The sequence below is a fragment of the Brassica napus genome, chromosome A9 (genome assembly GCF_020379485.1).
Source record: "Brassica napus cultivar Da-Ae chromosome A9, Da-Ae, whole genome shotgun sequence".
Lineage (NCBI taxonomy): Eukaryota > Viridiplantae > Streptophyta > Magnoliopsida > Brassicales > Brassicaceae > Brassica > Brassica napus.
Window position 1 is genome coordinate 136,608 of NC_063442.1, and position 13,070 is coordinate 149,677.

Genomic DNA, 13,070 nt, shown 5'->3' on the forward strand with positions numbered 1-13,070 from the left:
TGTGAAAATTTAATGACCATTAAACGTATATAGATAATTTATTCTCACTTGCTAGGGTATGTCATTTTTCGAGTTGGATACATAACTACACACCCACCAGACCTGTAGTGATAAAAAAATTATAGAATGTTGATCATATTAATTTTTAGGTACAAGTCTAAAGTGACTTGATCTCATGTTTACAATCAAATCTGTGATTACAAACCGGTATTAAATGGGATGCCGGTTGAATTAAGCCACGTCCCACCATCAATAAATGGACCGACTGTGAATTGGGTTGCTTCCGTTTCGTTTAGTATGGGTCTATAGCCAGGCCATTTGACCCGGTTTGTAATGTTTGATCCAGGTCCTTCATTCATGTACTCTCCATAATGTAGGGTTTCAAGAGCAAAATTTCCGTTCCACTCCAACCATCCGGCAGGAACAACCAGATCGTCAATAAACGATTTCATGATGATAGTCCTAGAGAAGTTTTTCCACGGTCGACCTAAGTACGCCTCGAAGCTTCCTTTTACAGGGATCAAATCAGGAGCGGCCAAGAATCTACAGTTAATCATAGAGATACCAGTAGACTGGTTCGGACAAGTGCGACTTTGAGCGGTGTATACGATTTTCTGCCCAGGATTTGGTTTACGAGCAAAAAGACTACAGTTTTGGAACACAGCAGCCGCGTTACCACATATGAAATCGACCGTACCATATATATCACATTCTCTGTAGAACTGTTTGCCTGAATAGACATAAAGAGTGTCTTGGTAGCCTTCGAACGAGCAACGGTAGAAAGCAGAGTGGTCAGAGCCGCTTCGCAATGCCACGGCTTGTGGTGACGGTCCAGCAAAATTCACGAATGATATATCCTTAGCTATGAACCCTTCACCTTTCACGCCTGCATGAACAATTGTCTATTAGTTACTCGTTATACTACAACCATATATAATATGAAGATTACATTAGGTTGGATTTTTTTAGCAAAAAAAACATTAGGTTATATTTATTTTTTGAAGAAAGAAAATTTGGATTTTATTTGGGCTCGACATATCATTCGGCCCCAGCCTAAACCCATAAGAAATCAAGTATGTGGCCACCTGGACGACGCCATAAAACTAGAATCGTTACTCGTTATAAGCAGCTTATTTTTCTAGATGTTTAGCAATTAGCATTTGAAAAAAAAGCCAAAGTATTTTGATCAAAGGCTAACCTACGGTAGCAGTTTGAAATGTTCCCAAGTTACCCTTCCTGCGGTTTGCTTTTATGACTGTTCTTCCGATACCGTCTCCCACAAACATTATTATTGTCTTATTCTTCGGTATCTCAACGTTCTCAAAGTATACCCCACGTTTTATATATATCATAAACCTGTAAAAAAAATTTTGAAGGGTGTATACTAAAACAATAAATTAATGAAAAAGGAATAAAGTTCAAAGAAAAATTAAACGAAAACAATGACATGGCCCAATTCACATATAACATTTGAAAGAAAAAAAAATCATATTTATCAACATTGATAAACCGAAAACATGCATGTGCATATCTTTTCTTTGTACTAACATCACCAATTTTACAACTGGTGTTACTTGAGAATAATAAATAAAATATGTATGAATGTAGATTTGCATTTTTAAAACTTTTGTTCCTAATGTTAATGTTGGTGTATATTAGAACCATAAAGCTGAAGAAAAAACAATGACATCGTGAAATTTTCATAAATCACATTTGAAAAAAAGTAAGAAAAAAAATCATATATTATCAACATTGATAAGCCAAAACATGCATGTACATATCTTTTCTTTGTTCCGACATCACCAATTTTACTACTGGTATTACTTGAGAATAAATAAAATAGTACCAATATAGATTTATAATTTTGTTCCAAATGTTAACGTTGGTGCTTTACTACGTTGAGGTAAGATGTATGTACCTTGTTACACTCGAGGTAGGAGCGGCCGAGACCGCATCGTTGATGGTAGTGAAGTTTCCGGTACCATCTTGAGCCACCATGAGATTAAACTTAGTTTTTTCCACCGGAGCGTGAAGGCGTCTCTTGTCATTCTCTAAGACCCAACTCGGGAACTCAACGTCAACCTCATACGCTTCCGGGGAGAGTTCATGTCCTGGAATCTTCTGAAGCATGCCCAGAGAGAGTACTGAGGTTGCTAGAGATCTTTAAGATGCTATCCTTCAAGCTATCAGTCAATTATACGTGTTATCACTATTTTTTTCATGAATTCCACTTGTCTTGAAACCCTCGAGACACGTGTCTTGGTTCGTCATGGCGTCGCTGAGCAACATATTGACATCGTGGGCCCCAAGAGAAGAAGTTTGGAGCTTGGAGATTGCAGTTTCAAGATCGAAGATAGTGTCATCGAGTAGACCGAGACAGTCTTCGAATGCGCAGCGGTAACGGCGAGCTATGTTTGGACCAAGACGTTTTTGGAGGTTGTAGAAGGTAGTGTAAGAGACATTGACGTTTAAGATAGTTTGGTTTAAAGTAGCGACGATGAGCTCAGTGATGTTATTGGGTTCGGCTAGACGCTGGGTGGATCGTGAATGAACGGTGGGTATTAAGAAGATTAGGTGAAAGGTCAATGCTAGTAAGTTGAGATTTATGTGTTTTGACGTTTTTCTACTTGGATTATGCATCTTTTTTTTTTTCAAGACTGTAGTGAGAGCTTGTAGTCTTATATATAAACCCTTAAAGGTAACTAATGATATAGAGGCGAAGATTAAAATAACAGAGAGACTGCGAATAATATTACTTTTTTGACAAAGGAATAATATTACTTTACTCATCAACCTCATTTCCTCTAGACAATGGTAATTCTTTCAACTTATGATAAATGTACTCAAACATAAACATACGAGTATGGACGTCTTTCTTCAATTTGAATAAATTATTTTAAAGATACACATTAAATACATCAAGATTTTCACAAAATACGTAAAATGCATAGATGTATAAAATTTCCAAATATATAGGCACCAGCTTCAGTCAAAATATTAATTATTAACTCACCAAAAACTGAGTTTTACGCATGTTTTTATGTTCTTAAAAATGTTGTTTACAGATTCAGTCCAACCTTTTTATTTAATATATAAAAATAGCACGTCAAAATTACCAAACAACAATAAAATTAAACTAAGCTCCAAATTAAAAAATTATTTGTTTGATATAATAGAAGCAGAATGATGAGAATGGGAAAACATAATTAAAAGATGATAGTTACTTTCTTTTAGGGCTTAGCTATGGACAGTACAAACAACACTGATTGTTTTCAAAAGAAGTTAGTATTAGCTGTAATATTCCACTTTGAACAAAGAGTTAAAGAGGTAAGTAACAAAATTTAATGAATAATTCGTTCAAAGGTCTTTTTCGTTTAACATGCATGCACCCTTCTCATACGTAAAACCCAATTTGATCACCCTCCTGTCCTCCACAATCGGCCACTTTGTTTTTTTTCTTTCTTTTGGATAAATTAAATCAACGGATGAAAAAGAGAGATTAACCACTACAAAACGTTACAAGAGTATTGTAACTTGGTGATGGAAAATCATTTTTATTGTAGCTTAAACCAAGATTATATGTCAAGTTGAAGAGCTAGTTTAATATAAGGACGGTTTGTGGTTAAGCAACCAACTCATTACTTGTGATTGATCCCTACATATAAACAGGGCTTGTGTGACTTCGCTGTTTAAGTTGTTGATATGTTGATTGTACATATATTTTAGTTTACAGAGTAGTTGATTAATTGGTTGTGACAGACCGAAACATAGGGATCGCACATCGAGTTCATGAACTTGTTGATTCTATTTGTTCACCGTTATAGTTTTGCTCTATTTCTCGTTTCGGAACAACTAAAATTGTTTCTTCAAGTTTTCTTGTATCTCTTTGAATTAATGATTAAAAAGTTCTGAATCCCAAAGCTTATACATATTTCTACCTCGAACGAGATCCATATCATTTTAAATTAATTATTTTAAGAGAACATATTCTTTCCAGTGAAATTTAAACAAATAAACAATTAGACCTCTACTAGGTGATTCAAGAATTTTAGCCATTATGTCAACTTTTTGTTGGTAAGTTTTTTTTTTTTGTGTTTACGAGATCGCGTGGTGATTTTGTGAGTTCTTTAGATTATTGCGATCAAATCGATGTATGGTTTAACTAGACTAAGTTCATTACAAAGAGGAAATACATTAGTCTAAAATGATTTGATCACCTTACTTACAATTGCTATGTAAGTGTTACCAAACATTTTGCTTACATTTTAATATTATTGCAAGATTTCTATATATAAGATCAAGCTTAGAGATCAAGAGTAAAAGGAATTCCTGTAGAGTTAAGCCATTTGTTACCATCAATAAACGGACCGACAGTGAACTGAGTTGCTTCCACTGCGGTTTCGATACGCTTAAAACCGGGCCATTTGACCCGGTTTGTCATGTTCGAACCGGGGCCTTCATTCATATACTCTCCATAATATAAAGTGTCAAGAGCAAAATCGTCTTTCCATTGCAACCATCCAGCAGGATCAACCAAATCATCAATAAACGATTTTATAATAACCGTTCTAGAATATAATTGCCATGGACGACCTAAGTATGCTTTGAAGTCAGTCTTCACAGGGACCAAATCGGGAGCAGCCAAGATCTTGCAGTTTATTATAGAAATACCCGTGGGTTGACGAGGATCTTCTCGACCTTGAGCAGTATATGTGATTCTCTGGTTAGGGTTTGGCCTACGAGCATAGAGACTACAGTTCTGGAACACAGCCGCTGCGTCACCAAATATGAAATCGACCGTGCCATATATATTGCATTCTCTATAGAACTGTTTGTGTGAGTGGACGTAAATGGTGTCTTGGTAACTTTCAAAGCTGCATCGGTAGAAAGCAGAGAGGTCAGACCCGCTACGCAACGCCACAGCCTGGTGCTTGGTCGGTCCAGCATCGTTCACGAATGATATGTCCTTAGCTATGAAACCACTACCTCTTACGCCTGCATAAGCAAAAAAGAACGTATAACTAATAGATTTATAAATTAAAGTTATAAGTTTTTTTTTTTTTTTTGAGAAAGGGCTTGATTAAAGTTATAAGTTGTAACTAAAATATAAAGAAAATTATCAAGAAAACTTACCCACAGTAGCAGAGTTAAATGCTGTCCATCCATCTGCGCCGCTGCGGTTAGCTTTTATTACTGTCTGTCCGATTCCGTCTCCGAGGAACATTATCGTCGTTTTCTCCCTCGGTATTTCAATGTTTTCGAAATATACTCCACACTTTATATATATCACAAATCTATCATAAAAAAATTTCAATATTACTCTCATAGTATTAAGTTATTAATAAATAAAGCATTATTATGTATAACTAAACTGTTGACAAAAAATGTATTACTAAACCAAAATAATAATATTGTCGAAGCAAAATTTTTGTTGTTTTTTTGGAGGGTCAAACGACTATTTATTGTTTATCGTTATAAGAAAAACTATTTATTGTTTATAAATAAAAATGAGAAATTTGGATTTCTGTTCAAAATAGAAGATCAAATGGCTATTTAGAAATAAACAAGAATCTAAAGACTGAATAAAATGAATGAATTTCAGGTAGGATTGAAAGTAAATATGATAGCAAATGTGTTCAGTTTTGGAAGCATGCATCTTAAAAGAATAAAATGAATAATAATTAATGAAAAAAGTAGTGTAAGATGCACCAAGATCATTTGTAGTGATCAGTCTCCCAGATTTAATTAATTTTTATTATATTAGCATTTTAAGTTAGTTTTATGTTTTATTTTACTTTATATTAAAATTAAATGGTTAAAAACTAATTGTACCAAGAGAAGACAAGTGTAAAACCAGTGTTTTCAATATTTTTATTCTTTACAAAGAAACGGTTCTCTTGAATTTTTCATATTTAAAGAAAAAAAATCAATAGTAATATTTTGGTGAGAAATTTTTGAAAGAGCTTCCTATCAAAAATGTATTAAGGTGAGAATGCAATAACTTTTCTACGTCTCTCATTCAATGTTCTTGAAGTAAAAATATGTATAATTAATGTTCTACGCAATTTTTTCATTAATGTTTTTTTTTTGCACTTCTACTTAAACTATCTTATAAGTAGGGACAGTTTATTTGGAGATATTAAAAATCTAGCTTTTTTACTTACGTTTATGAGAATTTGGGGTGGCGTTGTTTATGTGTAGGAATGATAAAAATTGATGAGACATTTGTGATGACTTGACACTAATTGTTTTTTTTTGTCAACACTTATTGGTATTGCCATTGATCACGTGTAGGAATGATAAAAATTGTCTGGTTCTTCAAGTTTAAGATTTGTCGTTGTTAGATCCGTGACGATTACTACATAAGTTTAAGATATTTTGAGAAAAAAATCTCTATAAAGAAAGAAGTAATTCATCGAAAAGCTCTGATGAACATTTCACCACGGTACTCTCTGAATTTATTCGTAAGTGTTTATGTGCACAATTTTAGATATTAAATAAAGAACCACCCGATACCTTAGAGTTAGATATTAATATGCTTAACTATTCTTTTGAATCGAATTAATCTGTTTTTTTAAAAGAAGCAAAATAAAATCGACCCAAAAGATAAGAAGGAAAGTAATCATTAAACTGGCAAAAAACAAAGAAACACTAAAATTATTTTTAAAAGCTTATTTAATATAATTTCATAATTTGTAAAACATGCAAAAGGGATAAGCATGTAACATTACCAATAATAACCTAACATGTAACGTTTTCATACCTGGTCTCGCTCAAGTTGGGAGCGGCCGACACGGCCTCTCCAATGGTTGTGAAGTTTCCAGTACCATTTCGAGACACCACCAGATCAATCTTAGTCTCATCTGTCGGATCCTGAAGGAGTTTCCGGTCGACCCACGTCGGAAACCCAACATCATTCTCTAATTTCCCCGGAATATTCTCAAGCATAGCTAGTGATTCCCTGACATGTCTAGAGATATTGTAAAGACTCTCCCTCATGCTCTCAGCAAGTCCATACGTTTTACTATTGCCATAAGTATTCTCGTCCTCGTCGTCGTCGCTAGAAGCAAAGCCATCAAGACACGTTCGTGTATTCGTCATAGCGGCGCTGAGCAACATACTGACGCTGTTGAACACCGGGTAAGGAGACTGGAGCTCCGAGACAGCGGCGATAAGATCTAAGACGGTGTCATCGAGTAGCTCGAGACAGTCACCAAACGCGCAACGGTCGCGATGTGTTAGGTTTGAGCCGAGACTCGTTTGGAGCTCGGAGAAGTTTGAGGAAGAAAGATTGACCTTGGAGATGGTTTGATTTAAAGTGGCGACGAGGAGGTCGGTGGTGTTACCGGAGGATGTAAGATGCTGCGTTTTGTGGAGGGTTGGTGAATGAGATGAAACGACGGTTGATAAGAATATTAGGAGCAAGGCAACTGGTAGTAATAAGCTGAGAGTTACAATGTATTTTGGCACTTTTCTTAGATGAATCATTTTTTTTTTTGGAAAAAAAAAATAGCGGAAAGGGAGAATCTAAAAGAGTAGCTGAAATGTGAAGTGAAAGGTGAAATCATACAAGTATACTTAACACTCAAGGCCACCGCGGTAACGTAAAAGGAATTTATATTTGATGTATTTGTTATTTGTATGTGGAAAGGAATTTTATTTCAGTCAGATTTCCAATTCATGGAACGCAGACAGAGAAATATCATTTGAAAACTGAGATTAAAAAAAAAAGGAAAACACTAGATAACACTAAATTACTTATTTGTTCAAAAAATAGTACACAAAATATTTTTTTGAAATAGCATTAATTAAAAAATATATTCTTGTTTTATATTTGGATGGGAATTAGTGATTAGGGTTTAAAATTTATTATTTAGGAGGGTATTTAAAATAAAATTATAGAATATGAAGTAATTTAGTCATTTTACCCTTTATTAATGGTATTTAGAAGATTGTTTCTTTATATGTAATTTTTTTCATAATTTTTGTGTTATAGGGTTTGCCAATATAAAAGTTATGGTAATTCCTTGAACATATATACGATATATTACTTCGTTTATGATAATATCATAATTTTTGGAAGTCTTTGTTCAGATAGAGTAAGCTTGCAAAATGTTACTAACAATAACATAAAATACATGGTATCTACAAAAACTGACTAAAACTTCCATAAAAGTTCTCTAAAGGCGTTATAAATATAAAGATTCATATATATATTTGACATGCATTGAATTTGATAGTTTTATTTTATATTTATTGAACTAAATAAACATACAAAATAGAGATGAGTATGAGATAGCACAAAAAAATTTATTTCTAGTAACCAAATTTCATATGAAATCTTGTTAATTTTTTTTTGTGGATTGTAAAGTTATCTCTCTTAATATTTGATGAATAAAATTTTTATTTCTAGTAGTCTAATTTTCATAATTCTGCTAAATTAAATAGTTATAGTTTTTTAGATCTGAAACTTTTAATTAGGGTATTAAGACAAAACACACCAAAACATAATGGTAAAGGCAAAGGTATGAGTGAGTTGTTTAAATAGTAGCGACATAGTTCATCGGTTCTACTCCTAAGTATGCTTCCTCTTCCTCACATATATACATGGCTCTGTGGCTTTTAATTAGGGTATTAAGACAAAACACACCAAAACATAATGGTAAAGGCAAAGGTATGAGTGAGTTGTTTAAATAGTAGCGACGTAGTTCCTCGGTTCTACTCCTAAGTATGCTTCCTCTTCCTCACATATATACATGGCTCTGTGGCTGTTCTGGAGATGAGCAGCTCAATTCCAATTCCGTCAACACCTGTACGCATCGCTCTTCTTCGTGTACTGGTTTGATTGATGGATGGTATTCAGGATCTAGATATCCGGGGGTGCCGTGCCTATCACTATTGTAGTGAGATGGGTTTGATCTCTTACATACAATCACTATTAAATACCTAGTATGGGTTTTAGGATCTACATGGTCCGAATTTAGTGACCATCCTCCAGTCTAGTGCAGCATGGAAGACCCCGAGACGTCTAACAACTTCACTGTCCAGTGTAGAGTCAACTGCTACTCCTCTACGACCTCCAAATGGCATTTTTCAAACATCAAACGTCTTTCATCCTCCCTTTAAACCCTCATTTTCTTATCTCAGTTATCACATACCTGAAAGCTTCATTTTCTCTTGTTGAAGATTCCTCACGAGTCCACAAAAATTCACTGCTGCAGGAAAAGGGAAAGGTCTCCAGTCAGCTCAGTTCCACCAACATGTAAGAGAGTGTGTGCTCTGGAGTTTGACAACTCCTTCCTCATCCAGAACAATACTTTTAATCAAAGGCTCACAAACCCTAAGGAGCAACCAATCTCTTGATTCATCAAGGAACTCCCTAAAATCTAGACTTCCAAAGGCAAGATCCTAGGTTCGGATCTAGGCAAATACTGTTTTAAGTTTAGATTTGAATATGAGGAAGGTATGCAAAGCGTCCTCAAAAACAGACCATACCACTACAACCACTGCATAGTTATTTTGTAGAGATGGAAATCAGTCATTTTGTCTTCTTTTCCCTCAAATCTTTTTCTAGTACCTCTTCACTTCTAGCATGATAAAATGATATACAATATCGGCCTAGAACTCGGTGTCCTTGGAGATTATGAAATTTCTCAATACGATTGCTCATATCAGGGTTCTACTGAACGGCCTGACGCCAATAGCAAAGAACACAATAGTTGAATTTTTCTCAGGAGAAAAAGATCTTGTTACCCTCAAGTAATATACATTAATACAAATGTAGAATGTATTTAGAAATTTTAAAACAACACTACAGATCATAGGTTTCAGTATGTAGAACATTTACTGAAAAACTCAATATTTTCGTAGGGGTTAACACATAGATTTTTAAAAAAATTCAAAAGTATGAAAATACTGTTTTAGTGCATAGTTGCATCTTTCACTAACATATGATGAAGGTCAAAGAGGTTTGAAACTTTTGTTTTCTACGTTTCTCTAGAAAATAGAGATTTTATAGTGGTTAGTCTACCAATTTAGGGAGTATTATGAAGTTTTACTAAATTGATTGACAAAAAATTAAAATGATGTTCATGTACAATGAAAGAGAGTTTAATATACATTAATACCAATGTAGAATGTGAATTAAAATTTTAAATCAACACTAAAGATTAGAGGCTTCAGTATATAGAGCATTTACTGAAAAAATCAATATTTTTGTAGGGGTTAATACAAAGATTTTGAGAAAAATTCAAAAATAATGTTTTGATGCATAGTTACATCATGCACTAACATATGATGAAGGTCAAATATGTTTGGAACTTTTGTTGTCTCCGTTTCTCTAGAAAATATCGATTTTATAGTGGTTAGTCCACCAATTTATGGAGTATTATGAAGTTTTACTAAATAAATTGACAAAAAATTAAAACGATACCCATGTACCATGAAAGAGAGTTTAAAAAACATTAATACAAATGTATAATATGTTTAGAAATTTTAAAACAACTCTAAAGATCATAGGGTTCAGTATATAGAGTATTTACCAAAAAAGTCAATATTTTCGTAGGGGTTGACACATAGATTTTGAGAAAAAAAAAACAAAAAATATGAAAATACTAGTTTAATGCATAGTTGCATCATTCACTAACATATGATGAAGGTCAAAGAGGTTTGGAACTTTTTTTGTCTCCGTTTTTTTAGAGAATAACGATTTAATATTGGTTAGTCGACCAATTTAGAGAGTATAATGAAGTTTTACTAAATTAATTGATAAATAATTAAAACGATACCTATGTACCACGAAAGAGAGTTTAAGATACGTTAACAAAAATGTAGAATGTATTTAAAAATTTAAAAACAAAACTAAAAATCATAGGCTTCAGTATATAGAACATTTACCAAAATATTCAATATTTTTGAAAAAAATGAAAAAAATGTTTAAATACATAGTTGTATCTTTCACTAACATATGATGAAGGTCAAAGAGGTTTAGAACTTTTGTTGTCCCCGTTTTTTTAGAAAATAGCGATTTTACAGCGATTAATCCACCAATTTAGGGAGTATTATGAAGATTTACTAAATTAATTTGCAAAAAATTAAAACGATGTCAATGTACCATGACAGAGAGTTTAATATACATTAATAAAAATGTAGAATGTGATTAGAAATTTAAAAACAACACTAAAGATCATAGGCTTCAATATATAGAGCATTTACCGAAAAACTGAATATTTTCGTAGGGGTTAGTTAACACATAGATTTTGAGAAAAATTCAAAAAATATGAAAATTCTGTTTTAATGCATAGTTACATCCTCCACTAACATATTATGAAGGTCAAAGAGGTTTGGAACCTTTGTTGTCTCCATTTCTTTAGAAAATAGCGATTTTATAGTGGTTAATCCACCAATTTAGGGAGTATTATGAAGTTTTACTAAATTAATTGACAAAAAATTAAAACGATGCCCATGTACCAAGAAAGAGAGTTTAAAATACATTAATACAAATGTATAATGTGTTTAGAAATTTTAAAACAACACTAAAGATCATAGGATTCAGTATATAGAGTATTTACCGAAAAAGTCAATATTATCGAAGAGGTTAACACATAGATTTTGAGAAAAATTCAAAAATATGAAAATTTTGTTTTAATGCATAGTTGCATATTTCACTAACATACTATGAAGATCAAAGAGGTTTGGAACCTTTGTTGTCACCGTTTTTCTATAGAATAGCGATTTTATAATGGTTAATCCACCAATTTAAGTAGTATTATAAAGTTTTACTAAATAAATTGACAAAAACTTAAAACGATGCCGATTTACCATGAAAGATAGTTTAATATACATTAATTTAAATGTAGAATGTTTTTAAATTTTTTAAAACAACACTAAAGATCATAGGCTTCAGTATATAAATCATTTACTGAAAAAATCAATATTTTTGTAGGGGGTTAACACATAGATTTTGAGAAAAAAATCAAAAATATGAAAATACTGTTTTAATGCATAGTTGCATCTTGCGCTAACATATGATGAATGTCAAAGAGGTTTGAAACTTTTGCTGTCTCCGTTTTTTAGAAAATAGCGATTTTATAGTGGTTAATCCACCAATTTAGGGAGTATTATGAAGTTTTACTAAATTAATTGACAAAAAATTAAAACGATGCCTATGTACCATGAAAGAGAATTTAATATAAATTAATACAAATTTATAATGTGTTTAGAAATTTTAAAACAACACTAAAGTTCATAAGATTCAGTATATAGAGTATTTACCGAAAAAGTCAACATTATCGTAGAGGTTAACACATAGATTTTGAGAATAATTAAAAAAATATGAAAATTCTGATTTAATGCATAGTTGCATCTTTCACTAACATATTATGAAGATCAAAGAGGTTTGAAACCTTTGTTTTCTCCGTTTTTTATTGAATAGCGATTTTATAGTGGTTAATCCACCAATTTAGGAGTATTATAAGGTTTTACTAAATAAATTGACAAAAACTTAAAATGATGTCCATGTACCATGAAAGAAAGTTTAATATACATTAATACAAATGTAAAATGTGTTTAGAAATTTTAAAACAACACTAAAGATCATATGATTCAGTATATAGAGTATTTACTGAAAAACACATAGATTTTGAGAAAAAATCAAAAATATGAAAATACTGTTTTAATGCATAGTTGCATCATGCACTAACAAATGATGAAGGTCAAAGAGGTTTGGAACTTTTGTTGTCTCCGTTTCTGTAAAAAATAGCGATTTTATAGTGGTTAGTCCACCAATTTAGGGAGTATTATGAAGTTTTACTAAATTAATAGACAAAAAATTTAAATGATGCCACGTAGCATGAAAAAGAGTTTAATACACATTAATACAAATGTAGAATATTTTTAGAAATTGTAAAACAACACTAAAAATCATAGGATTCAGTATATATAGTATTTACCGAAAAAGTCAATATTTTCGTATGGGTTGGACACATAGATTTTGAGAAAAATTTAAGAATATGAAAATACTGTTTTAATGCATAGTTCCATCCTTCACTAACATATGATGAAGGTCAAAG

General features: G+C 32.4%; 1 protein-coding gene and 1 pseudogene across 2 annotated transcripts; both read right to left on the reverse strand.

The window, feature by feature from the left end:
* Positions 1 to 119: 119 nt before the first annotated feature.
* LOC125577625 lies at positions 120 to 2,670 on the reverse strand (annotated as a pseudogene). Its single transcript, XR_007316046.1, has 3 exons — positions 1,919 to 2,670; positions 1,199 to 1,356; positions 120 to 886 (listed from the first exon to the last, which is right to left on the reverse strand). The product of XR_007316046.1 is annotated as a probable pectinesterase/pectinesterase inhibitor 39 (transcript).
* Positions 2,671 to 4,268: 1,598 nt separating this feature from the next.
* Positions 4,269 to 7,770, reverse strand: LOC106362474 (probable pectinesterase/pectinesterase inhibitor 40). The gene is made up of 3 exons (XM_013802371.3): positions 6,764 to 7,770; positions 5,134 to 5,294; positions 4,269 to 4,995 (listed from the first exon to the last, which is right to left on the reverse strand). The coding sequence occupies exons 1-3, from the start codon at positions 7,486 to 7,488 to the stop codon at positions 4,304 to 4,306; spliced, it is 1,578 nt and encodes a 525-aa protein (XP_013657825.2). The 5' UTR covers positions 7,489 to 7,770; the 3' UTR covers positions 4,269 to 4,303.
* Between the last annotated feature and the right edge of the window lie 5,300 nt (positions 7,771 to 13,070).